Here is a 26,747-nt window from a genome sequence, read left to right as displayed (position 1 = left end):
CCTGCTTAGAAAGACCAAGGTAGTACAAAAGACCATGGGTTTTAACTTAGACTTCCGATCTGGTTAAAATTACTGCCCCATTACTCGCCAGCTATGGTGATCACCTGTGACCTGAGGATAACGTGCCCACCCCCAAAGGGTTTGGGAGAGGAGAAATACATGAGAATTTACCCAAAATGCCTGACACAAATATAATAAATGGTAACCAGTGTAATTGTTAGATAAATACAAACATTATCCACAGAGAGTTCATTTTGCAATTTGCCAGCAGGTTGCCAGATAAGGAAATCCTGAGATTAGTAGCTGAATGGCTTTTTAAAAAAGCAAACAATGAAATGTCAAAATTCTTAAAATGCTTCAGGTTAGAAATTTACCAAAAAAGGAAGGGGGAAGAGGGGGGGCGTTACTGAAAACCAAATCTATGAATCATTAGTTTGGTTAAAAGTCTGACAATTTTACCAAAGACACCTCCTCACAAAACTGTATTAAGAGTTTTAAAACAACCAATTCACAAACTTGTGAATAATGCCAATTTACTAACCACATGGCCTTGGGCAAACTAGCCTTTCTGGGTCTATCTTCTCATCTGTAGAAAAAATACTGATACTACCTGTATTAACTCTATCTTAGACATTTGCTAAGAGGTTTTAAGTACACAGTGTAAAGTGCCAACGCAGCAGGTATTCAACACTCAGTTACTGTTACCAGCCTAGTTTCCACTCAATTCTACCATCCTGTCTTGACCAAAACACAAAAGCCCCAGGTGACACAATGAGAAAAGAGGATGAGGGAATGGATACACGGAGGGAGAGAGGGATGGACAGACAAACATACGGCTGGATAGGACTTGGGCTAGAGAAACGTAAAGTTAAAAAATCATTTGCTTTGTCCATCATTTTGAATCTAAGTCTGTACATCTGTTCATCCTTTCTCCTCGTAAGCAAAGGCAAAGCCTACACACTTGTTTTGCAGCTGATGGGCTACCAAGGACCCACTTGTCAAGTACTTGAAGAGGACCCTGAAAAGGCAACCACTGTGTTCACAGGTCGTCCTGCTCAACAGGACTGGGTCCCGCTGGGAAACGCGTACACTTGAGTATCAGTTACTCTGCCACCTGACCCTGAACTCGGGTTTCAAGAACAAAGGTGTCAGAAGGTGGGCGTGGACGCCACACCCCCAGACTCTCAGAGGGGGGTCACCGCTGCGGATGCTGCAGCATGAACCACCCGCGGAGGGCCTCGGTCTGCCAGGCCGGGTCTCTGCCCTGCACACGCAGTCGTGCCAACCCCACCCGGGCACGCTGGACTCTGTGCCTGGTGTGTAGCCTCGTGACGCTGGGCGACTCACTTCACCTCTCTGGCCTCAGTTCCCCCGATTATAAAACGGGGAAAACAATACCTACCCTACTCACTCACTAGGCTGTCGGGAGAATCGAAATGCAAAAAGGTAGCCTACGGGTAACGAAAAAATAGATTTAAAACCGTATGATGGGAAATATAAACATTAGGTTATTTTCGTGAGGATCTTGCACTGCTTGGGAGAGTACAGGCTGGGACTAAATTGAAAGCTGGTTGTCCCTGAGTGAGTGCCACTCACCCAGCATCCCAGGGACCCTTCCCAAGTCTGCCTCCTGTCAAATCTGCACTGAGGGAAGTACGGTGCCCTGGCAATTCCACATTGCGTGTGTACCAGGAGCTCCGCCGTTTCTATAAAGCCTTGGGCCAGTTACTTCAATTCTCTGAGCCTCTATATTTCATCTATAAAGCAGATAAAACCTATTTCACAAGGCTGTAATAAGGTTAAAATGAAGTATGACCTGCAACGTACCAACCATGATTTCTAGGGCACTGCAGGCATTCAACAAATAGAGATTTGTTGAACTGATACGGAAAAGGAGGTGAAGTACCGTTAGGACAAATACTTTCAAACTCACTCTTTGGGCAAATAAAATATTTCAGCACTTTTATGTCAACACTGGGGAGTGGAAATTCCTCAAAGAAATAACTCTTCCTGTAAGGGTGATAGCACTGTAAATGATTCCTTACCCATCTAGTTCCAACAACCCAGAGGCACCGACATCACTGTATGTATCAGAGAGCTACGCTAATCTTTTAAAGTGTTATCTGCTACACTGGGAAATAATTTCAAACTCTTTTCAAACAGCAATGTTCAAACACGGCCTGAAAAGACTTCCAACATTTTGGCCATATTTTTCTTAACATATGAAGGAAAGGACAATTAAAGAATGAACGGAAAAATAAGAAAAGGGCAGATGACATCCATGTCAGCCACTGTGCTGTGCCCCACTCCCTGAAATGCTATCTATTCTTTTCTCAAAGCCCCTCCCTGAAGACAGTCCCTCTTATTCTTCCCATGTTATAAACAGGCACTAAGGCTCTACATGAGTGGATCACCCAACACCACACAGCTCGAGCTCTACATAGGCAGACCCTGGACTCAGAACCAGACTGCCCTGCTACAACGCTCTCGACCTCTCTACTGATTGTGATTCGCAGACAACTATAATTAACATTTAAAAAAGGACAGTATAGGCAGATCCATCAATGGGAAGGTGAGCTTCACTGATCAGTGAAAATCATTTCAGTGATTTTTATGACTACATAGGACACTTTCATGCAGAGTCTTTAATAAGGCATCTGCACAAATCTCACTTGGTTCTAACAACCTATGGTGTAGACAGACGAGATATTATCCATAAGGGAGAAGAAGCATGAGACTCAAGTGGGAAAGTGACTTTTTCTGAGTCACTTGTGCTACTAAGTGCGTAAATTCAGATATTGTTTTTCATCCGTAAGCAATTCCACCATACTATACTGTCTCTCTTCAAGCTGATATATATTTATAGCTCCTTTGTGTGTTCCAAAAAATGACCATAAACTCTGTGATCAATAAACCCTGATTTTTGACACTGTACACGCCCAGCCTTCAGTCATCATTCTAGGAAGTCGATATCACTGAAGCTCAGAGAGGAAAAGTTACTTCATGGGTCCAAACTAACACAGCTAAAAATGGCAGAGCCAAAACACAAATGTAGATTTGACCCCAAAGTTTGCACACTTTGTCTTTACCATGAATTGCCTCTGGGTCTCAGCTCTGATGAGTGAGCCAGGTCCTAAGGTTTCTTATTTGTCACTAAATGAACGAGAGATCAGGGAGCTCCCAGCTCTAACATTCTCCTGTTCGACGATGCTGATGCAGCGCTTCTCTAACGCCGTCATTCCCAAGCATCCTAACCTAAGAGCCTGAAGACCTGGGTTGTCTCCCTGCTCTGCCCATCACTGAGGGACCTTGGGCGGGGTGTGCAACCAGCTCCTCAAAACATGGGAGATGACTGTGCATCCATCTAAAAGAAGCAGGAGCAGAGGTGCAGGGTCCTCTTCGAGGAGTAAGATTTCTCAGGCAAAACTGGTAACATTTTATTTAAAGGGAATTTTCAGATTACAAATGCATCCATATTCACAATGTAAATCAAAATACGAAGACGTGTGCTTAATTGTGTCCAACCCTGTGACCTCATGGACCATAGCCCACCAGGCTCCTCTGTCCAGGGAGTTTTCTAGCCACGAATACTGCAGTGGGGTGCCATTTCCTATTCCAGGGGATCTTCCCAACCCAGGGACTGAACCCACATCTCCTGTGTCTCCTGCATTGACCGGCAGGCTCTTCACAGCCAAGCCACCTGAGCAGCCCTAGTCAAAATAAAAACTAAAGCGAAAGGGCTCTAAGTCAACAAAATCTCTTTCTTCCCTGTCACTGAACAAAGTGAAAATTAATAGCTACCGGTTACAGAAAAGGGGAACTCCCCAAAATGTCCTGAACAGAGGTTCCCTATAGACATGCGTCTTACTTAAGAGAAAGCTTTTAACCCGAAGCACATTTCACATAGAAATGACTCAGTCAGTCAAAACAGACTATGGAAATAAGCCTTAGGGACACAAACACAGAAGGAACTTGGACCCAAATCAGCACAGCACCCTTCTGTTCCCTGCTCAAAACACTCGGTATAAGCAGCAAAGAATCAAAACCACAGATTTCTCTTGGGAGAGGTATAAAGGGACTGAAATAAAGTTGATATTTCAGCTAAGGCTAAACTGTAAACAGTTATAATTAATGTAAAATGGATACAAACGATACTTCAATTTCATATTAACTGCAATGGGAGGATAAGAGACAGGCCTACGTGAGAATTTACAATTTGAAAGGGAGAAGGAGTAAGCATACCCAAGTCTAAAGATTTTAGTGAATAACTAAGAAAGATAACCATCACACAGTGCAGCAATTCTTAACTTCCCACAAATCTCACTGTGAATTTCACAAAATGAACTCTTTATTCAGAAACACACATGCAATAACTTCTGTTAATTTCAAAGGCTGTGGATCCCAGGAAGTCTCCTTTTGGGTTCTCCGAATCTTAGCGGGAAGCCTGGCCACTCTGGCTAGCCTCTCAGGAGATGTGCCTTCTGTTTCTGGCTCAGCCACCTTGTCACTCTCATCCCCTCACTCTGCCACTCTGGATCTCAGCTTCCTCATCTGCTAAAGGTGATCTCATCTCTTCTGACTCTTTATGCTGGAAATTCTAGAAGTCTACTGACATCACAGAAGAGTGAGGGATGTAGTAAAATCACCTCCTGATCATTTCTTAAATTGCTAACTATGACTCTTGAGAGTACCTTGGACTGCAAGGAGATCCAACCAGTCCATCCTAAAGGAAATCAACCCTGAATATTCATTGGAAGGACTGATGCTGAAGCTGAAGCTCCAATACTTTGGCCACCTGCAGTGAAGAGCTGACTCACTGAAAAGACCCTGATGCTGGCAAAGATTGAAAGTGGCAGGAGAGCGGGATGACAGAGAATGAGACGGTTGGATGGCATCACTGACTCAATGGCCATGAATTTGAGCAAACTCTGGGAGATAGTGAAGGACAGGGAAGCCTGGTGTGCTGCAGTCCATGGGTGGCAAAGAGTGGGACACGACTTAGTGGCTGAAGAACAATTAGGACTTGGCACTCTTTCTAGGCTGCAGAACAGTAACAGCCAGAAGAATCTCAGCTCAGAGTTAGATCTGTGACCGGGCGCTCCTACTGCCCTGCTGTAGCCCTGCTGTGGTCGAGACTTCTCAAGTTGGCTTTCCTTTACCTACTCCCTTTCGGAAGGAGCTAAGTGGCTGTCTCACATGTAACAGAAGTGGCAGCATAAAGCAAGGCCAAGTCTTTCCTCCAAAAACACACTAGTTTCCTTAAAGCTGTGCTGCAAGAATGGTCTTGTGACATCCTCTCCCGGCATATAAAGAAGCTGTTGTAATCATTCTATTTCCCCATCTGGATGGCAATCCGTAACCAACTCTGGTTCCCAGCAAAACCTCTTCGCTCTAAGACTGAATCTGGAGAAAACTGCACTTGAACTTCATGGCAGTAATATGGAATTGATGGTCTCAACTTCTGGGACGAGGCCTGTCTTCCGGAGGCCATAAGGCAGACAAGCAGAAGGAATCCAGTCGTGGCCAGATGGGAAGTGCGAGGGAACGGAACGCGCTGCCCTCTGGAATACTGTCCTGGGAGAGCTCAAATATCCACAGCTCACCTGACATGAAGTGTGCCCCCTCCCGCTGTCACTGGATCGGAGGCACCCATCAGAAAGCTTTCCGCAAGGAGCCTCCTGTTTGGAGTGATTGGGGATGTTTTAACCATGGGGCAGGTAAAGAAAAACAAATACCCCCACCCCCATCTGTATTACAGGAAGTCACATTACATTGAGATCTCTTCTGGGCCCTTCCAGACTACCCCCCACCACATACACACACAGTTTAGAAGAGTGAAAAATAAAAAGCAACTAAATCGAATCTAACATGGGTAAGATACCTGAGAATTTGCAAAGACTTACTTAATTTACTGGCTGAGGAGAATGGATACATCTATATGGATGGCTGAGTCCCTTCACTGTTCATCTGAAACTATCACAACTGTTTTTGTGTGATACCCCAATACCAAATAAGAAGTTAAAAAAAAAAGTGTTGGCTCTCTAATGCATTTTTCTATTTACTCAAGAAAACTCTTTGAATGTTTTGACGAACAGCCTTCCTTCCAAGCACTCTCTGAAGAGTCAGAACGTCTAACACCTGGTCCCACAGACACACAGGCAGGGTTTCCGACAGCACGTTTCCAGGACAACTCGGCTGCTTTTCACTGCTCCTTGTATGAAGAGACTACTGCTCTCAATTTTATTTATAGAAATTACATTCAAACCAAAACTTAGTGGTTCAGTATACTTTCTATATGCAATTATTACAAGTATTTGTTTCGTGTTAACTCTTTCAAGAATTAAAGAACTTCAACTAAGAATTGAAGTTCAAGTGCATATTGGGGGAAAAAATATACATATGGCACAGAAAGACTGTTCCCTCTTGGACTAAGCTGGGGAAACTGGATGCCCTGGTTCATAGAGTGCTAAACCCTACAGACCAGACTTATTCTGAGTTTTCAATAAAATTTAAGAGGCAAGAAACGGTGAGGGCAGAGAAAGCTGAGGAAAGAGAAAAAAAGGGAAGGTGACTTACGTGTGTTCCTCTCAGACAATGAAGTGCTGAGCAGGAGCAAGCTTACCGACATCCAGCGAAAGGCAAGGCACAGAGCTGAGGGTTTACTTCCCAGCTAAGGCTGGAGATGCCACATGGGCGGGGTTACTGCGAATCGGGGGCGGGGCCAGCCCAGGAGGAGGAAATGGGAGAAAGCGCACTTACTCGGTCAGGAGCCTGTGCAGCTTGTGATAACCCCGCTCCAAGGCCAGGCTCACAGGTGTCGCTCCTTCCTGGTTGTGGATGCTCAGAGCTCCGCGGCCACCTGGCTTCTGCAGCAGGAACCACGTCAACCTCAGCAGCCCCAGCCGCACAGCGAAATGCATCAACGTCTCTCGGGGGCCACCATCTGCAGACAGCGGACAAGACGAAGATCAGAGAGGAGAACGTGAAAACCCAGAGCAAAAGAAGAAAAGGATGGTTCAGGCCACTGCCACTGCCTCCAAGCCCCTGAGAGCATACCATTAAGCCTCAACATATAACATGAATGATTTTACCGTGGCAGAGTAGAATCATCTCTCAAAGACAAAACGAAGCTAGAAAAAAGGATGAGAGGCCAAATCTCCTATAGGAGACAGTCCTACAAAAGAGGAACCATTTCTATATTCTGATTTAATGCAGACGTTAAGGGTGACTGCACACATACGGGAGGGCAGGGAGGGAGGAAGACAGACAGACAGACAGAAAAAATTTAAGAAGTCAATGCAGCCTCGCTACATGGGGATCAGGATCCAAGGGGAATAGTTGCTGGGGCTTAGATGGGTGTATCAGAAAGTATAATTACTTTAAAAAAAATGTGTATATATATATATCACCCAGAGAGGACTTGGCTAGTTAAACACTAAAAACAGGTTCTGCTTGTTAAGTACACACAGGTCTTTTTATTCTCCCACATGAAGGGCAAATCAAACTGCTGGCAGTGGCAGCTTTTTTTGTTGTTTGTTTAAGAAAGAAATGCATCTTCAGGCATAATAAGAAAGACCAACTCCAAGAGGATAGACTAACAATCTCAGAAGGAAAACTACGTGCCTGTTTCACCTGAGGCGAAGGCCCCTTCTTGGTACAGAGTCACTCTGAAAGTGGCAGAGTGAGGAAGGGCTTTGGAGTCAGACCAACCTGGGTTCCCATTTGGCATTTACCGCCCGTGTGACTGGACACAACCCGTTTCAGCTCTCAGAGCTCCCCTCCTGGCCTCCCTGGAGTGGGGTACCACCACCTCCGCTCCCATGGCCGCAATAACAGCTCAGAGGGGTGGGCGAGACGTTTGTCAGGTGAAGGCTGCAGCGGTGTTCAGTGAACGTTGCCTTCCTGCCCTTTCCCACTCTCTGACCTCTAATCACAATCCAGGTTCGCTACAACACTCTCTGCGCCTTGTCCGACTTGGAATGATGAGGCTGGGTTTACCTGACCCCAGGGAGTACCACTCAGAGTCCGGAATGGGAATGGTGCCCTGGGGTTGTGTGTGCTTTTGCCCCCCTCAGATGCGCTAACATCTCTCATTCTCCAAAGCTTCCCAGAGGGCTCGACCTACCCCACCGGGCACGCCCACCCTTCTTGGACCCCAGTGATTTCCCCTTACATTTCAGTCCCTGATGCTTCAGACGTGAGCAGTAGGGTAAGAATAAATGCATCGCAACTCTGCAATTGTGAACTGCACTGTCTTCTAACGTCACACGTGCCTTAGTCTAGTCTCCTTACTGCCGGGGTAAGTCTCCTGGGAGGCAAAAACCATCTTTCGTATTTGACACTGTCCTTACAGAACTCAGCACACTAAATGTTTAGATGATGGGTGACAGAGGCAGAGGCTGGAAAGACATCAACATTATGGAAGGGACCAGTGCATGTGTGGGCGCCAGTGTGAATCAACACCTCGGAGCAGGTGGCCAGGCCAGAGGAAAGACGGAAAGAGTTTCCAGAAAAGAGCAAGTGTCACCACGTGACTTGTGCCTTGCGCTTGTTCACAGGCACTCTGACATCCTTACCAAATACAAAAAAGCGAATAAGGCACTGCCAGGGAACTTGGCGATTTTTTACAGACTGGTTAATCCGGTCTCACTAGATGGCACCTCCTTAAAGCAGTTCCTCTGCAACCCCAGTCTTCCTCATCCCTCACTTGCTCTGAGTCAGCTCAGCCTTCAAAAGGCAGAGTTCCAACAAGAAGGCAATACACCTGCTTGAAGCTGGCACCCCAATCCAGCACCCGGAGGACCCTGAATCTCATCCTACAGTCCTCAGGAAGGTGCCACGTCTGCTTTTAGGCCGCCCCTCTCTGCGATCAACAGGTAATAAGAATAGTAACGTCTGGCAAAGGCTGCTCAATGCCATGCACTGGGCTAGGCGCTTTGTATTCACTCTTTCCGTTCTCACAATAACCCTATAAGGCCTCGTTATCCTCTTTCTGGGGCTTTCCTGGTGGCTCAGAGGTTAAAGCGTCTGCCTCCAATGCGGGAGACCCGGGTTCGATCCCTGGGTCGGGAAGATCCCCTGGAGAAGGAAATGGCAATCCACTCCAGTATTCTTGCCTGGAGAATCCCATGGACGGAGAAGCCTAGTAGGTTACAGTCCATGGGGTCATAAAGAGTCGGACACGACTGAGCGACTTCACCTTCACCTTCTATCCTCTTTCTGTGGATGAAGACAGGTTAATAACTGCCCATAGCAAAAATCAGCAAGATCTGAAGATGCTTCTGTCTTGAGTCTAGAAACCAATCCCTCTCCGTTACTTCATCCCATCTCTTTTTGTAAAAAAAAAAAATCAAACAATCACACAAGCATTCTCATGCTGTAGCTTAAGAAGCACCTTCTCTTGTTTTTCTCCAAAAGTAATTTTTCTTACCTAAGACACACTTTCATCATTGCTTTTGTTCCAGAAGATCGACAATTTAGAATTGACCTCTGTTCTGTTTTCTCTCTTGCGATCTTTGTGTTTTCTCTGTAACTGTGAGAGCTGCTCAACTTTGCTATTCAGATCACTAACTGCATTTCCTATGAGGTCAATCGGGTCCTTTGTCCCCAATCTGAATTTAATTATGCTATGGCATTCTGGTTGTCCTTGCATCATTTAAGACAACTCCCTTCCATCTTTGCCCTCATTGTGATGGCTTCTCTGCAGATGTAATTAAAGGGCCTAATCAGTTGATTTAATAAGGAAGATTATCCTGGTGAATCTGGGAAGGCTGGATTCCAAGCCAGCTGGAAGGCTATAAAGACAGAGCTGAGATTCCCCTGGAGAGAGAGAAGAAACCCTCTCGAAGAGGACAGTGTCAGCCTGTGGCTGCGGAGTCCATCCAGCGTGGGACTGCAGCTTGCCCCCATCTTCTCTTCCACTCTTGCCCTCCAAATTTTGTACTTGCTTAGCTAAGTCCCCACATCTGTGCAAGCCATTCCCTGAAATAACCTTCCTACCGGTTCTGGTTCTCTGGTCGACCCTGATTAACACAATCATTGAACTTATATTTTTTTCTCCCTCATTGCTTCCTTCTCTGATTTTATAACAGGTTTGACTTCTTCAATCTCTTAAAGGGCAAATGAAAAACCTCTCCTGAATTTTTCTTGGGTTTCTTAATGAAAATTAGAGAGGCTACCATCTGAATACTCAGGACCCTCTTCCATTCCCTTTCTGTTTCAGTGTTACTTCCAGGGCCTTACGCTGGTTGGTTGATTTTCCTGTTTAACTATTTCCAACTGGAAAAAAAAAAAACAAAAAAAAAAACCAGCTCTGTGGGCCTGGGCCCAGCTTCCCATGGAGAAGGCAGGAGGAAGCGTCTCGCTTCCTATCTGCTCGCGTGCTGGAAGCCTCCCTCATGCTCAGCTCGGCAGAGAAAGGCGCTGGGCCCGTCCTCGTGAGGCGGCTGAGAAAGGCGCCGTGCCCCGTCCTCGGGAGACAGCTGCACCTTTTCAAGCCATTGGCTTTTCTGTCTATGCAAAGGCCCGAATTCTGTGAACAAACCGGTATCCAAGGCTCCACGTGCTTCTCCTACCGCCGGAGCCACCCTGCTCGCAGTGCCCTCTGAATGTGTATCTGGGAGACTTCAGAATCTCCGTTCTTCCTACTGCTCTGGTCTCCTTCTCAAATAAACCTCAGGTCCAGCGTGATGCAGGAATTCTCACGCCTAGTGGGGATGGGCAACAGCAGGCCCATGCGAGAAACGGGCATTTGGAAAAACGCCACGCACAACCTTGTGACGGAATCCAGGTCTGAGAGGCGATAAAACCTTTTGGAGCTAAAGTGCTCCATAATGAAGACAACATCTGTCTTGGAGTCAATCCTATAGATTATTATTATATACTATAAAATATCTCTACTAGCTTATTTTCTTTTTTAGCAGCTACGAATAGGTGAAAACAAAGTCTAGTGAGAGCAGCTAAGGAAAAATTTCCATGGAAAGCTATCAAGCAATCTGGAAAGGTATGGGAATTAAAACCCCAAATGATTACCATTGTGGTTTCACTAACCAAACACCAGATACAAAGAACTGAAAACTCAAGGGCTGCTGTTTAGTGCAAACTGGCTGAATGAAACCTGTCTCATCCTTCTCTCCACTCCAAATCTCTCTACCCCAGAGACGACCAGGTCTTCTCGGTTAGTTATACAACACCGTGACTAAATAAGAATGTAGGTTTGCCCCAGGACCTTGGTCCTCTTTGCTTTCTTCAGAGCAGGGCTTTCAAGGCCCACCTTCTGTTACCAGAAAGTTACGTTGACTGCTACTGTACGAGGGTCTTTCAGGGGAAAAACCATCTTAGTTCACCCTTTCACTAAAAACCTGAGACAATCTCAGTGAAACTTGGTGGCTCAGAGGGAAGATACTCCCACCCCACCATTCGCCCTCCACCCAGATGAACCTGTATTATTTCCTTTAAGGCAGTACTAAGGCAAAAAAAAAAAAAGTCTAGTGCTTCACGTAACTAGGAAGTAACGAACATTGAGGAGGATAAACAGAGAAGGCAATGGCACCCCACTCCAGTACTCTTGCCTGGAAAATCCCATGGACGGAGGAGCCTGGCAGGCAGCAGACCATGGGGTCGTGAAGAGTCGGACACGACTGAGTGACTTCACTTTCACTTTTTACTTTCAAGCATTGGAGAAGGAAATGGCAACCCACTCCAGTGTTCTTGCCTGGAGAATCCCAGGAACGGGGGAGCCTGGTGGGCTGCCATCTGTGGGGTCGCACAGAGTCGGACACGACTGAAGTGACTTAGCAGCAGCAGAGGAGGATAAAGAAAGACTTTAGAAATAAGCTCAAATACTCTCATTCTGCTTCAAAGAAGTTTTTTTTTTTTTTTTTAAAGTCCTTTAGAGAACATGCTGCTTTCCTGCATCAGGGCTCATCACTGTCTTGTCCAAAAGGTTACTGGATACTGGTCATGGCATGCTAAAAATGAAGAGCCTGGAACTTTCTTGCTGGTCCACTGGTTAAGAATCCACCCTGCAACGCAGGGACATGAATTCGATCCCCAGTTGGGGAAGCAGGATCCTATATGCCGCCAGGGAACTAAGCCCACACGCTGTAACTGCAGAAGCCTGCACACTGCAACTACCGAACCTGCGTGCTTTAGAGCCCAGGTGCCACAGCTGGGGAGCCCAGCGTAGCCAAATTAAAAAAAAAAAGAATTTTTTTAATAATAATAAAATTTTTAAAAGCCTGCAAACTAGCACACACTCCAGGATATATTTTCCTGCATTTGACAGATGAACAAATTGAGAAACAGAGAGATTAAATATTCTGCACACACTCTTGCAATGAAGCCAGGATATTAACAAATTGACCCTGCAGCCTATGCTTTCTCCACTTCACAATATCAAGCCTAAGCCAAGAGTTCTTTTATTGTTTTTTAATTTATTTTTAATTGAAGGATAATTGCTTTACAGTATTGTGTTGCTTTCTGCCAAACATCAATAGGAATCAGCCACAGGTATACATATGTCCCCTCCCTCTAGAACCTCCCTCCCCATCCCACCCCTCTAGGTTGTTACAGAGCCCCGGGTTTGAGTTCCCTGCTAAAGCCAAGAGTTCTTAACATCATGTTCACACTGCGGTTCAGGGAGATTGACTCCTGAAACAATACGTAAAATTTTGCAGGTAGGTTCCAATGTGTATTTTTCCCTCTGGAGAAATCGGAGGAATTTCCAAAGGAGTTAGTGACCTGAGCCTTAAAAGTTAAAAGCACTGCATCTAAACGATTAGAGTGGGAGGATCAACCATAAATCTTTCCCCACTTCTTTGTATAAGCGTCAGGCTGAAACACCTGTAAACACCCAGCTTTCAACAGGAAGCAGTCCTGTTATGTAACAAGTGCTCTATTTAGCTGCGTGCTTACCCCAGGCACCAAGCTGACTTACCTTCTTCCTTTAAACATCTTTCTAAAAGCATCTGATGTGCAGCTCTCTGCTCTAGGCAGACTGCTTCTTTGCATTTGTCCCCCTTCCCTGGTGGCTCAAGCAGTACAGAATCCACCTGCATGCAGGAGATGTGCAGGAGACCCAGGTGCAGTCCCTGGGTCAGGAAGATCCCCTGGAGCAGTGAATGGCTCCAGTACTCTCGCCTGGGAAATCTCAAGGACAGAGGAGCCTGGTGGGCTACAGTCCATAAGATCAGAAAGAGTTGGACACCACTGAGCGGCTAAACCCACCACTGCCCAACAATAAACGAGGACCTATTATTGACGCTTTGTTTGTTGTTTACTTGACTCTTCTGCAACCCCCATGGACCATCACCTGCCAGGCTCCTCTGTCCGTGGAAATCTCCAGGATTTCCAGGATCACCACCAAGACACACAACCATCCAACACCCAAAGAATTTCCCCAGGACCCCCTCTGTGGTCAGACCTTTCCCCTACTTCAAGCCCCTGGAAACTACTTATCTATTTTCTGTCCCTACAATTTTGCCCTTTCTAGTGAGTGAGTGAGTGAAAGCTGCTCAGTTGTGTCTGCCTCCTTGCGACCCCTTGCACTGTGGCCCACCAGGCTCTCCTCTCTCCATGGGATTCTCCAGGCAAGAATACTGGAGTGGGTTGCCATTCCCTTCTCCAGGGCCCTTTCTAGAGAATCATATAAATTGAGTCACAGAGTAACTTTGGAATCTGACTTCTTAGTGCAATACATTTAAGATGCATTCAGGTTCATGCACACGTCAACAGATTACTCCTTTTTATTGCTGAGTAGTATTCCACTGCATGGATGTACCACAGTCTGTGTGTACAGTCATCCAGTGAGGGAGATCTGGGTTGTTTCTAGCTTGGGGTGACTATAAATAATGCTGCTACAGGTACATTAGGGCAAAGATTTCTTTAAGTAAATGTAACTTTTCATTTTTCTAGGACAGAGAGCGAAAAGTGGGAATGCTGGGTCACGTAATAAATCTAACTTTATAGGAGACTACACACTGGTTCCTGGGGCGGCTGGCTCTCTTCCAGCGAGGTCTGCGATGTGGTCATGCATCCTCGTGAGCACCTGGCTGTCCTGAGAATGTGCAACACTGCCTTGCCGCGGTTTTTAGGCATTTCCTTAAGTGCCCAAATTTGAGTTAGCCTTCCTGTACAACAGAAACTTAAGAAGTACACGGAAAGACCATAAAAATATTAAATCTGGCAAGCTTCCTATTAGAGACAAAGATGCTAAGACCCAGAGAAAAGAAGGACATATGTCTAACATCTCAGACTGGTGCTTTTCCTACAGTTCTTTCTAACCAGGTGACATGAACAAACTATCCAATTCCTGCGCCTACTTTAAACAAGACAAAGCAAAACCACACAGAACAACTTTATGCCCCATGAATAACTAATGCGACCCTTCTTGACACTGATCTATGAATGGCAACCAGAACAGCCATTCCAATCACAACACAGAAACCACGGGAGTAGACTTCCCCAGTGGGGCACTGTGGAAAACCCTCCTGCCAATGCAGGGGTCAGGGGTCGATCCCTGATCTGTGACGATTCCACATGCCGCAGCAACTAAGCCCGTGGGCCACAACCACCAAGCTCGCAGGCGGCAACGACTGAAGCTTACCTGGAGCCCACGGTCTGCAGTAAGAGATGCCACTGCGATGAGAGGAGCCACCGCGGTGAGAAGCTGCCACAGAGAAGCCCACACACCACAGCGAAGAGTGGCCCCCCCATCGTAAGCAGGAAAAGCCCACGCAAAACGATGAAGACCCAGGGCAATCAATCACCAAACAATCAATATGGCGGGGGGTTGGGGTGGGGGGAGGAAGCCCACGAAAAATGATGAAGACCCAGGGCAATCAACCAACTAACAAACGATCAATATGGGGCAGGGGGAAGTCCACACAAAACGATGAAGACCCAGGGCAATCAATCAATCACCAAACAATCAATATGGCGGGGGGGTGGGGGGTGGGGGTGGGGTGGGGAGGAAGCCCACAAAAAACAATGAAGACCCAGGGCAATCAACCAACCAACAATCAATCAATATGGGGGGGAGGGAGAGAAGCCCACACAAAACGACAAAGACCCAGGGCAATCAACCAACAATCAATATGGGGGGGGGGGCCACACACAACGATGAAGACCCAGGGCAATCAATCAATCAACAAACACTCAATATGGAGTGGGGGGGGGGGGGGCGGAGAACAGGAGGAGCTAGAAATGTCTGAACACTAGGTTTCTGGAAAAGTGCCCACTGTCCTGTATAATGGCAAATCTTCTGATCTCTAGATCTCAGTGATGCAGAGGTTTCTTAGGCACTATGTTAAAAAGAAAAACGATAAATGCTTTTCCCTTCATTTGAGCATCCAAGGTTCCTTTTGTATTTCACCTGGCAGGAGTGCCCGGTTTTATCTTGACAGGAAGCCCCTGACGGTGGGGGCCCCTTCCTGCAGCTGGTCACCGCCCCAGGGGTTAAAGTCAGTGGATCTAAGAGAACCAAAACTAGCAAAACCTCGCTGTCCTTCCACGAGAACACAGCTATCTGGTCGGTCTAGAGAGCGGGGAACTGAGCGCCCTCCCGGTTCAGCCCTGCTGGGCGCTCCTGCTCAGTCAGAGTCTGCCTGCCTGCAGGGGGCCGGGGCCTTCTGGGCGACCCCTTCATAACACAATAACCAAAGTCAGGAACACTGCAGGGCGGTCCTGTGACTGTCCTGTTCTTCCAGATAAGAGTCGAGAGGATAAGCAACCCCTTCTGACAAGCGGACTGAGATCAGCCTTTCCATTCAGGTTCTGTCAGGGACAAAGCAAACACTCTGATCTCTGCGTAACTCCTAAATCTTTCCATTAGATCTGCACTCAGCAGGGAAAGATGATGCTGTTCATTGGACTCCAGGTATATGCTGCTTCATCAGATGTGTGTGCGTGTGTACGCACACAGACATTTACAACATCCAACAGGTGTCATTTACCACAGTAATGACACAGGAAATCCCTTGTCCCAAAAAGAGGAACATTTATAGATACCTACTACATCACTGCTTTTTAAAAAGTGGAGCCCCGAGCAGATGAAATAGACCAGAGTGAGGGCACTCTGGTTACAAACACGCGGGGTGGGCGCTCCAGGCCTCGGCTTGCTCCCCTGTGCGCTCCTCCTGATTTCTCCCCTGTCTTCTCCTTCTTCCAATCTCATGGAATCCCTAGACACCTTGAGAATACAATAATGAAAATCCTGTCTTTGATCTTTAGAAAGAAGTGTCAAACACTCCTCTGCTGCCCTCCTCATGAAGGACGGGCCTCTCTCCACACACGGGAGACCAAGCGTGAAGTCCAGGCCACGGAAGGGCCTCGAGCCACCGGCTACTCGAGAGCTGCCGCTGTGAGTGAGCCCTCCGTGGGGTCGTTTCCCGACAAGAACAGGCCCGACAGCTCGGCAGGAGGACCCAGGAGAGGCGCCACTGAGGCCACTCTGCTCCCATGCAGCCACCATGGGAGACAGGAGGATCATCCCCCCAGGAAAGCAGCCCCATCCAAATACAAAGAATCCCAAGCTCAAAGGCTGCGGGTCCTCCGAGCTCCTTACCGTGTGAGGCTGCGTCTGTCCCCAACACATTCCACTCTGCTGGCAGCTTCAGGTGCCTGAAGGCCAGGGCGACTTTCTCATCGAGGGAGTTCACGTCCGTGGACGGGGGTCCTGAGCGATCCAGGAAGCGGGTAAAGTTCAGGGCCTGCTGGTTGCCTGCACTGGTGGCCAGGAACTGGGCTGCGTCGTAGGCCTCGTCCTGGATGAACCGGAAGTCCTCTTCCGCCACCACGAGCACGGGCAGGCCCTCTTTGGAAGCGCAGAGCAGCACCTTCACTGTCTCGCAGCAGTCATGACCTAAGGAGGCATAGGCAGCAGGGAGACAGATCAGAGCCCTCCTCCTGAGAGACGGGGCGGCGGCGGGAACCTCAGCTTTTCCGCGTGACATGCACACTCCCGCTCCTGAAAGGAACCCCCTCCTTCCCCCAAGCTCTGACGGCAATCTTCCACACTTCACAAAACTCCATCTCTAATTCATTTTTCACAAGTGCTATTTGCGAAGATCAATTGGTTCCCCTGTTGTTGTTCAGTCAATCAGTCATGTCTGATTGTCTGAGACCCCATGGACTGTAGCTCACCAGGCTTCTCTGTCCATGAGATTTCCCCAGGCAAGAATACTAGAGTGAGTGGCCATTACCTTCTCCAGGGGACCTTCCCGACCCAGGGACTGAATCCGCATCTCCTTGTCTCCTGCATTGGCAGGCAGGTGCTTTACCACTGAGCCACCTGGGAAGCCCCAGTTTGCCTACCAAATAACAGATTAATTTTGTATTCCAGTTGCCACCATGCTGGCAGCATAATGTTTGGCATGAACAGTCTCTGAAAATCTCAATATACACTAATCTGTTCAACTTGAACAAATTAAAGAATGAAAGTTCAAGGACCTTGCGATGAGGCTTAGCGTCCAGTGGGAAGGCTCCTGAGCCACCCTGGATCTGGAAACCCAGCAGGGAAAAAGTCACTTCCACGGGTTACCCAGCAGGAACTGGACTGAGGCCCCAGCACTCCACAGACAGAGCCTGGCAGGGCACGGTCCATAAGATGGCAGAGTCAGACACGACTGAAGCGACTGAACAAGCACCAAGCACGCGACCTGATTTCACCTCACTGTTATGAACCGATTCAAGGCGGAGAAAATGACTTTTGCTCTGAAATGCCTATTCTTTCCTATAATGCAAAGAGAACTTCAAAGAAATTGCCCGGTTTGCACAGGGATGATGCAATGCCGGGGCCAGGGACCACGGTGCCCACTGCCCAGAGGGGCAGAGAATGCATAAGCTCTGACCTCAGGCAGCAAGCCACCTGCCACCCTACGGAGCTCCACTGGTGTCTAGATCAGGAAGGTGTGAACCCTGTTCCTGCAGGGAGGCATTCCTAGAAAATCAGATCTCCCTGGGGTTTTCAGCAATGTTATTCATTTCCAAGATGCGGAATGTATTCATCAAAACACACTTTTCCTCCACCTTTAGGCACTGATCTCAGCTCATTGGAACTATGCTCCTAACATCATCATTTCTTCCATAAATATCTTTCTGATGAGAAAAGAAACATTGGTGTTTCTGAGTGAGCTGCGCCCCCTGGTGTGGTGCCTGAGGAACTGCAGGCACCTGAGGGCCAGGCTCCCGGAAACCACCCACATGCAGAGCCCATCCTGGCTTCTGGATGAGCTGGAGGGTCCCTGAATGCCACCCCCCAGACCACAGGCGCAGCCAACAGAGGCTTCCCACCCGGCAGAGCAAATGAAGCTTTCTGCTGTCTTTGAAAGAGAAAACAACCATTTTCTCCCCCCATGTGACCAACAAGAGAAGTAAATTAATATTCTGCAGACTTCCCCCGACCCCCATGGTGTGTGTGTTAGTCGCTTAGTCCTGTTCGACTCTTTGTGACCCCATAGCGCATCAGGCCCCTCTGTCCGTGGGATTCTCCAAGCAAGAACACTGGAGAGGGTTGCCATTCCCTTCTCCAGGGGATCATCCCAACCCAGGGATGGAAGCTGGGTCTCCTGGCATTGCAGGCAGATTCTTCACCATCTGAGCCCCCAGGGAAGTCCCTTTCCCCCCAGGAGCCTCTTTAAAGGCTTTCCTTTGTGACGAAAAGTCTCTCACTGGTGTGTAACCTAAAGATGGGAACAGGTGCCTATGACACACCAGGCATCTGCTGTGTCATTTTCTCAACACAACAAATTTATATGGTGTGTACTGTCTTCATGTTACAGATAAGAAAACTCAGACTTCAAGAGATAAACTGCCCAGATTCACACAACCATGAAGCAGAATCTATCAGGTCTGATGGTAAACATCATGGTGTGAGAGCTCTGTAAAGCATTGCTTTTAAATAAAGAAGTAACAGTGACAGTTACGTCCCTGTCTGCCAGGAGCCCACCCTATACTTGGAATGACAGGACAGTATGGCTATTAAAGCCAGAGGAACAGGCTCACAAACCCCCGGAAATCAGTCTCCATACAAATGCCTAACTCCACCAGCTGCTCCCACTGCCTTCCCAGCTGAATTCCTTCTAGAAAGGCCGTGGGAATCAAGCATCCTCTGCCCACATGGGCGTGGCTGCGTAGGTATACTCAGGTATGCATTTCAATTCAAATATCCTGAATGTATACATCTATTACACAAAATGGAATTAGGGGGAAAAATAGTCATCTTTCTTTGAAGGGCAGCCAGCCAATTATATAAGACAACTTCAGCAGGAACAAACCAGCTGGTTCAGGTAGTGAAGGTTCGGTTGGTTTTCCTGGCAGAAAATACTTCTTTGAAACTGTTCTGTCACATTTAACAACTAACATCTGGGGGGTTCCCTGGCGGGCCAGCGGTTAGAATGCGGTGCTTTCACTGCTCAGGCCCAGGCTCAATCTCTAGTCAGAGGGGAAAAAATTACTAATATCTATCTGGATGTCTACCAAGCTCAGGACACTGAGTAGAAAGCTAAACACATCCACATCCACACACAAACCCAACGCCACCCCCTGCCCTCAGCAGCGGCAGCTAATCACAGGGGTCTACGCCCTCCAGGTTTAAAGAAAACACAAACCATGCCACTCAAGGGAGCGGGCCAGGGCATTTCACAAGGCCCCCCCCCCCCGGGGGGAGAGGCGCCAGCTAAGGACCTCCCCCACCACCCCACCCCTGCATGCATCTTTACTGGCTTTGTTATACTGTTACTTCTGCAGCTAAGGACCTCCTCCTCCCCCCCCTCCCATTTGTAAAGTCTTTATTGAACCTGTTACACTGTTACTTCTGCTGTTTATGTTTTGGGTTTTTTGGCTGTGGGGCATGTGGGATCTAAACTCACTGACTAGGGATCCCCCTGTATTGGAAGGTGAAGTCTTAAACACTGGACTTTTCTGATAGGGGTCCTGTTCCCAACTCTCCAACCCCAGAGGTTCTTCACTGCAACCCTCAGCACTCAAGATGCTCGGTCGGGCAGCATCCTTCCTTCCTACATCTATCACTAATAATACTGATAGTAATTATCTCTATCACTAGTAATCTCTGTTCCAGGCACCATTCCCAGTGCTTTCCAAATAATAGCCGGTCTAACCCTCATCACAACCCTAAGCGGTGGTACCACTACAATTCCCATTTGTCAGATGAGGAAATCAAGGCACAAAAAGGTTAAATATCTGCTCCAGAGTTCTAAAGCTCCTACCAGTGGCAGAATCATGATCTGAACCCAAGTTTCCTTGCTCTCACATCTGCCCCTACACCTACAAGGAGACAAGAAGGCTTAAAGAGGAAACGGTGCGACCATGGAAGAACCAATGGGAAAGTATGGAAAACTCCACGTTCAAATCCTGGCTATGAGACTCCTAAGCTGCCTGACCTCGGACCATCTCTGCTTCTCCAGGCCTCACGTACAGCGTGAGGGGGCAGCCTCTGCAGGCGCTAGGTGCCTCCAGCTGTACAAGTCTGTGGGTTTCACCAGGCAGAAGGCGGGGAGAGAGAAACTCAGGTTCCAGGAGTAGGAAACGGTTTCAAAAACATAAAAATGAAGCAGAGTCAAAAGGAGGCAATAATTACTGTAAGAGACAGTGTCAGTAAGATGACTAATCAGGCTACTTCTAGAGGCTTCGTGTGAGGACAGACCCAGGTTCAAACCTAGTTTCTTACTTCCTAGACTGTGTGACCTGAGGTAAGTGACAAGCTCGCTAACACTTTTAAATCTAGAGACTGAGTACCCTCATCTTCAAAGTGAAGACCTAAAATTTAGAAGACTCCTCTCAAATTCTTTAATACTTATCACCCCAAACAACATACACACAGTCTCATTTCATTTCCAAATTAGATGGACAATACCTATTTCAGTCAGAATGACTATAGCTGACCCTTTAACCAGACAGGTTTGAACTGCATGGGTACACTGATAATGTGGATTTTTTTCCCACTATATGCGCTACTATATTTACAATCCACGGTTGGCTGATGGAACCACAGACACAGAGGGTGGACGAAGGGACCAGAGCATCTGCAGATCCTGGGGTCTGTGGGGTTCCTGGAACCCAGTGCCCTGCAGATACTGAGAGGCGACTAGACCTGAACAATGGGATGGTTCTCCCTTACGAATCTCACCAGTAATGAGAGCGTTTCCCATTTATGCAGGGCTTCCCAGGGGACTCATGCTTAGGCCTTCAGGGTTATTTTTCTTTTTAAAAGGGAACTATTGTGTGTGTGTGTTTGTGTGTGTGTGTGCACACACATATATGTATACATACATATAATACACACACACATAGGCTATATATAAATATATACACATAGGCTGTGTGTACATACATATGCTTCCCTGGGGGCTCAGCGGTAAAAGGATCCACCCGCCAGTGCAGGAGATGTGGGTTCGATCCCTGGGTTGGGAATATCCCCTGGAGAAGGGAATGGCAGCCCACTGCAGTATTCTCACCTTGAAATCCCATCAACAGAGGAGCCTGGCAGGGCAGGGGGTCACAAGAGAGTTGGACAAGACTCGGTGACTAGAGAACAACAAAGCTCATTTTAAAACTCCTGACAGTCCTTCGAGGTAACTGAATGAATGTCAATAAAAGCTAAAATTTGAGGCTTCACAATTCAATGATTAGAACGTGAGTAATGTGGGATCCAAATTGAATTCTACCTTCAAAACTTAAACACACTCTTAGCAGAGATCTTACACTAACCTAACCTACAGTAATAATACCCACTGCCCCACCCATCTTTCTTACCCGTCTCCTTCCCCAAGCCTGGGCAGAGGTGTCTGGGCCACCTGGGAGCCAGGTGTCACACCGCCACTATGGTAAACATCAGCACTGCTCTGTGAAGTCACCTCCTGTATAAATACAGGGGCCAGGCCACCGTCCAGATCTTCATCTCACACTCCCCTGCACAGGCACATGCATGCGCGTGCACACGCGCACACACTCTCTCACAGCCAAAGGCCATGGTGAAGCAATACCCACGTAACCCAAACCTGGAAAGTGCCGGGACTAATGTATCTGCAGAGAAATCTAGAACTGCTAAAAGGACTGTTTAATTGGCTAATAGGGTGGGGACAACAAAGGGGGCAGAAATGGAAGGTTCGAGGGAGGGGGTGTGTGTGTGTGCGCGCGCACGTGCATAGTTTAAGGGTGCGTGTGTGTGCGCGCGCGCGTGCACGCGCTCAGCAGCAGAAGCACACCTAAGTCTCTCTGCTGCTTTAGCTGTTAGAAGGCACGTGGGCACACCATGGTCTGCTCTGTTTATGTGGAACTAAAATAAAACCGTGTCCCAGAGGCGGCGGAATGTGAGAAAAAGCCATGAGGCAGACATTCAGACGAAGTCATCCAACAGTGTGCCTGACAGTCTCCCTTCAGACATGAATTCACAATCTGAAGGAGAAACTCTGAATCATGCTAAGTACGATGTGCCATATATATGGAACCTGTTTCGTATGATTATAGGCTCCGAGGGTTAAAGGAAGACTGGAGAACTGAGGGGTCCTGGCACAGTCTTTGTTAAACTTTCAGTCAGTTGGCAGTGTTACTACTGAGCAAGAACCAAGGGCCTCCCCTACGTCTGGAAAACCACCCTGCAAGGCTGACAAGGCTACCCTCTCACATCATGTTTTCTATTAGGCTCAAGTGGTTCACAGAATTGGTTTTTAATCCCTATGACCTTTCAGATAAAGTGTGTATGTGTGTGTGTGTGTGTGTGTGTGTGTGTGTATATAAACATTTTTCAAAAGCAAAAGTTATACGATAATACGGACCCATTAATAAAACTGAAATCACTGCATCTACCCACATAAAATATCTTACTACCACAAATTAGCTCTAAAGACTCGACTATTTTCAGGGGCCATTAACTTAGGACTGCCTTTGTACACACAAAATACAAGGTATTAACAATGTCTACATCTTCATGGCAAAAGAAGGGATGGGATGGGAAATCATATCCAATTTGATATAACGACCACAATTTAACTCCTTTCTATATGAAAACAGAAGCTGCAGCATAAAGAGGAGTAACAGGGTTTTCAGCTAGTTCCACGGTGTTTTTCCGTCCACTCAAGTTCCTGGTAACTGAGAGAGGAAAGAAAAATCACAAGTCCTTTTAAAGAGGTGGGAAGTACTGGAAATTCTACTGAGACCCTTCTGAGGGAAAGACCGCCAGAGAATTGAGAGAGGGGAAGAAGAGAGACAGACTGTTAGAGAAACAAGGCCTGAACCTCAATTCCATCTTTTTTTTTAAAGTGACTTCTGAATATAATGCACAATCAGGTCTGATAAGTTTCACATCGGAAGTATGGAGTAAATTATGGGCTGGGAGAGGTTTGACTGTTACTGAGTGAATTCGAAGAGGTCCAACTCTTACATCCATACATGACTACTGGAAAAACTACAGCTTTGACTAGAGGGATCTTTGTCAGCAAAGTAATGTCTCTGCTTTTTAATATGCTGTCTAGGTTGGTCGTATCTTTTCTACCAAGGAGCAAGCATCTTTTAATCTCATGGCTGCAGTCACCGGCTGTAGTGATTTTGGAGCCCGAGAAAATAAAATCTGTCACTGTTTCCATTGTTTCTCCATCTATTTGCCATGAAGTGATGGGAACATATGCCATGATCGTCATTTTTCAATGCTGAGTTTTAAGCCAGCTTTTTCATTCTCCTTAAAATGATCCTACTCAGGTGACTCAAGGCAAACAGATCTCTATTACTGTACCAAGAGCTTCCACATAAGCCCAACACAGCTTCTGAGCTAAACGCTGCCCCTGACACACTGGAGAACTGAAAACATAAAGGGGGAAGAATGAGCAAAAAGCAACATACAACCGGGAGCATCCAGGCGGGAAACAAAAATTTAACTGCTCATGGTCCTCTTAAAAGCAGCTAATCCTTTTTTTGAGCTCAGAGGTCGGGAGGTGGTGTGCTCCTGAGGTCAGCGAGCTTTTCCGCAGGCTCCTTATCACTGTATGAAGCACCTGTATCCATGGCAACGAAATGGTGCTACAGATAAACAAAAGTGCTTAAGCATGACCCAACAATTACTTCATTTCCTATTAGGCTAAAAGTGGCACACATCCCATCCGGGCCTTCTCTTTTGAGGATGAAACAATCGGGACTTTGTTTTGCCCGCGCGCCAATAAAAGGGAACCCTGGAAGTGCTTGCTGGGCCAGCCAAGCCCAGATCCCCTCAGTTGTTTCCTGTGACAAAGACCGCATTCGCAGTCAGTGGTGGAAAAGACAAAAAGAATACACATTACTACTTCAGTCTGGCAAAGTATTTGAAATTGTGGTGTCTTTTCCTTCCCTCTAGAGTGGCTACACAGTTAAAGGAAATTTTTGATCTTCAGACCCACACTCTAACAGGAGAGAGGACTGTTTGCTGAAATTTACCTACTGCTAGTTTTCAGTGGCCTAATGGTAGATGCACAAATTTGCATAAAGGTACCAAAGATCTCTGTATGTGTGCAGAGAAGCATTTAAGGAGAGGGGGAGAAACAGCAGGTACAGGAATCACGTACATTTGAGGGGAGAAAGGGCCGAACTGACACTAAAAATCTGATGAACTATAATCTAGCTTATTACTCCAAGGCACTATGCTCCATCTTTCAGTCACTGACATCTCACAAGCAGCTTTTCTAAACATTTCTGTTTGACATCCCCATCCCATGAAATTTTAATACTACAGACATCCCATACATTTGTATGTTATATCTGGGCTTTATATGTGAAGAGTGAGATCAGGGAAGTGGGCGCTCTCCTGGTGGCTCAGTGGTAAAGAATCCGCCTGAGGTAGGAGATGTCGGTTCCATCTGGTCCAGGAGACCCCATGTACAGCAGAGCAACTGAGCCTGTGTGCCCCAGCTGCCGAGTCTGCACTCCACAACAAGAGTAGCCCTGCTCACCGCAGCTAGAGACAGTCTTCGTAGCAACAAAGACCCAGCACAGCCAAAAATAAATAAATAAGCAAAGTTATTATTTATTTTTTTTTTTGGAAAAAGAGTTAAAAAAAAAATTTTTTTTAAACCACCTAAGAACCAATTCTCACCCCTCTGGGAGGATGCTGGCCCCACTGTGACACGTGAACTCCATCCCAGTGCTGTGTCCACAGCTCAAGAGGGTGCAGGTCCACACAGGCATTTCTCCTGGACACCAGAGAGCACACAGCTTCCTTCACCTGGTCCTCCCCGAAAGCAGCCATGTACACTGATTAGCACTGGACAGTAACTTAAGTCTTTTAAAATATAAAATCATGTCTGTCTAGAGATAGCCTTGTAGTAGGAGTATTTTAGGATAGGGAGACTTAGAGTCCAGTGAAAAAGTAAATGATTACTTTGGCAGTGAGCAAGGGCATCTCTGATTGGGCCAGTTAAAAGCCTAGAGCTTCTTCTCAAGTGTTATTTGACTTGGAGACCTCTGGACATCTACCGCCGGAAACAGAGCCTCGGTTCACATGAACTGAGAGACCCGGTGGTTTCACTGCAGGCTACCTGTTGAGACCTCGGCTGTAAGCAAAGATTTTTAATTACGCCCCCAAGGACTTCTGATCATGGTAGATGTACTTTTTTCCTTCCTTTCAATAACAAATCTGCTTTATATAGTACCTTCCCTTGATAAGTGCGAAAGAAAGGAAAGATACGAAAGAGCTGAGTCAAATTCTGTGTCAAGGAATGTTTGCTATTTTTCTGTCAAACAAGAACCTTTGCTGTGAATTCTAAAAGTAAATGACAGACATGCGGGGCGATGCTAGGATTTCATGTTATGACAGATTCTGCACCAAAGCCCTTCACAAGGCTTCACCCACTGAACGCCCTGCCTCATTTTCCATCCTGCAGTGACTGCCTGCTTGGTCTATCTTCACATTTAATTAATAAAAGTGCGCACAGGACAGCCCCTCACACCCCCCGGAATTCAGCGGGCACTCAGGTTTCTTTATATTACTCATCCTACAGCCTTTGAAAGAAAACATCTTGACCTCATCCCACAAGGAGAATTAGTTTTGTTAAAATGGGATTTGGGGTTGGATTTGTTTTATATGAAGAGAAAAGAATCGAGGTATTTTATTTTTATTTATTACAAAGGCAACACCTTTTGTCTTTAGACGTATGTTTCACAGCAAATTATATTCTTAAACTAATCAATTTCATAGGTATTTTGAATGTAGTATTATACTATAAAACTTTTTTTGGTCTAGTGTTAATTAGCACAAAGACAGCTTTACTTTCAAAATAGAGGACAGTATTTCCAAAGTCTTCATACGTTTTTCTTAAAAATTACTATATATGTTAAAAATTACACATGCACTTTAAAACAGCCAAACAATTTAAAGGCAGATAAAGTTTCCAAAGGCTCCAATTAACGGTCCTGAAATGCTACTAATCTTAACATAATTTCATTTTTTTTAAAAGGGGAGACTGTATCATGTCTACAGCCTGTCTATGGTGATAAAGCAAGAAAATGCCTTTACAATTTCTTTATAACTAAACATACATATACAATTCACTGTTAATTTTATCATCAGAAAAGCCAAAAAGTGAGAAAATATGAAAGAAGGGGGGGGGCAATGGACTGTAATCTCAATATCTGGAGTCAGAGAGGTTTTTTTCCAGGGACTATCAAGAAATGTCTCATTTCTTTACCCACCAAAATCATAAAAGGTCACAGATGAATAAACATCAAGGAGTAGCTGTCTTAGGAAGGTCAATCAATCATCTCGTTTT

At 46.5% G+C, this 26,747-nt stretch overlaps 1 protein-coding gene across 1 annotated transcript in view; it reads right to left on the bottom strand.

The window, feature by feature from the left end:
• LOC138095465 (A-kinase anchor protein 13-like) overlaps positions 1-26,747 on the bottom strand; it is a 116,644-nt gene that overhangs the window by 55,582 nt on the left and 34,315 nt on the right. The window contains exons 3-4 of the mRNA XM_068991507.1: positions 16,565-16,861; positions 6,760-6,943 (exon numbers count right to left, since the gene is read on the bottom strand). Coding sequence (XP_068847608.1) covers positions 6,760-6,943; positions 16,565-16,861 — 481 coding nt within the window. The remainder of the gene's footprint in view (positions 1-6,759; positions 6,944-16,564; positions 16,862-26,747) is intronic.

Source organism: Capricornis sumatraensis, chromosome 19 (assembly GCF_032405125.1).
Source record: "Capricornis sumatraensis isolate serow.1 chromosome 19, serow.2, whole genome shotgun sequence".
NCBI classification, from domain to species: Eukaryota; Metazoa; Chordata; class Mammalia; order Artiodactyla; family Bovidae; genus Capricornis; species Capricornis sumatraensis.
This window is presented reverse-complemented; position numbering and strand designations above follow the sequence as displayed.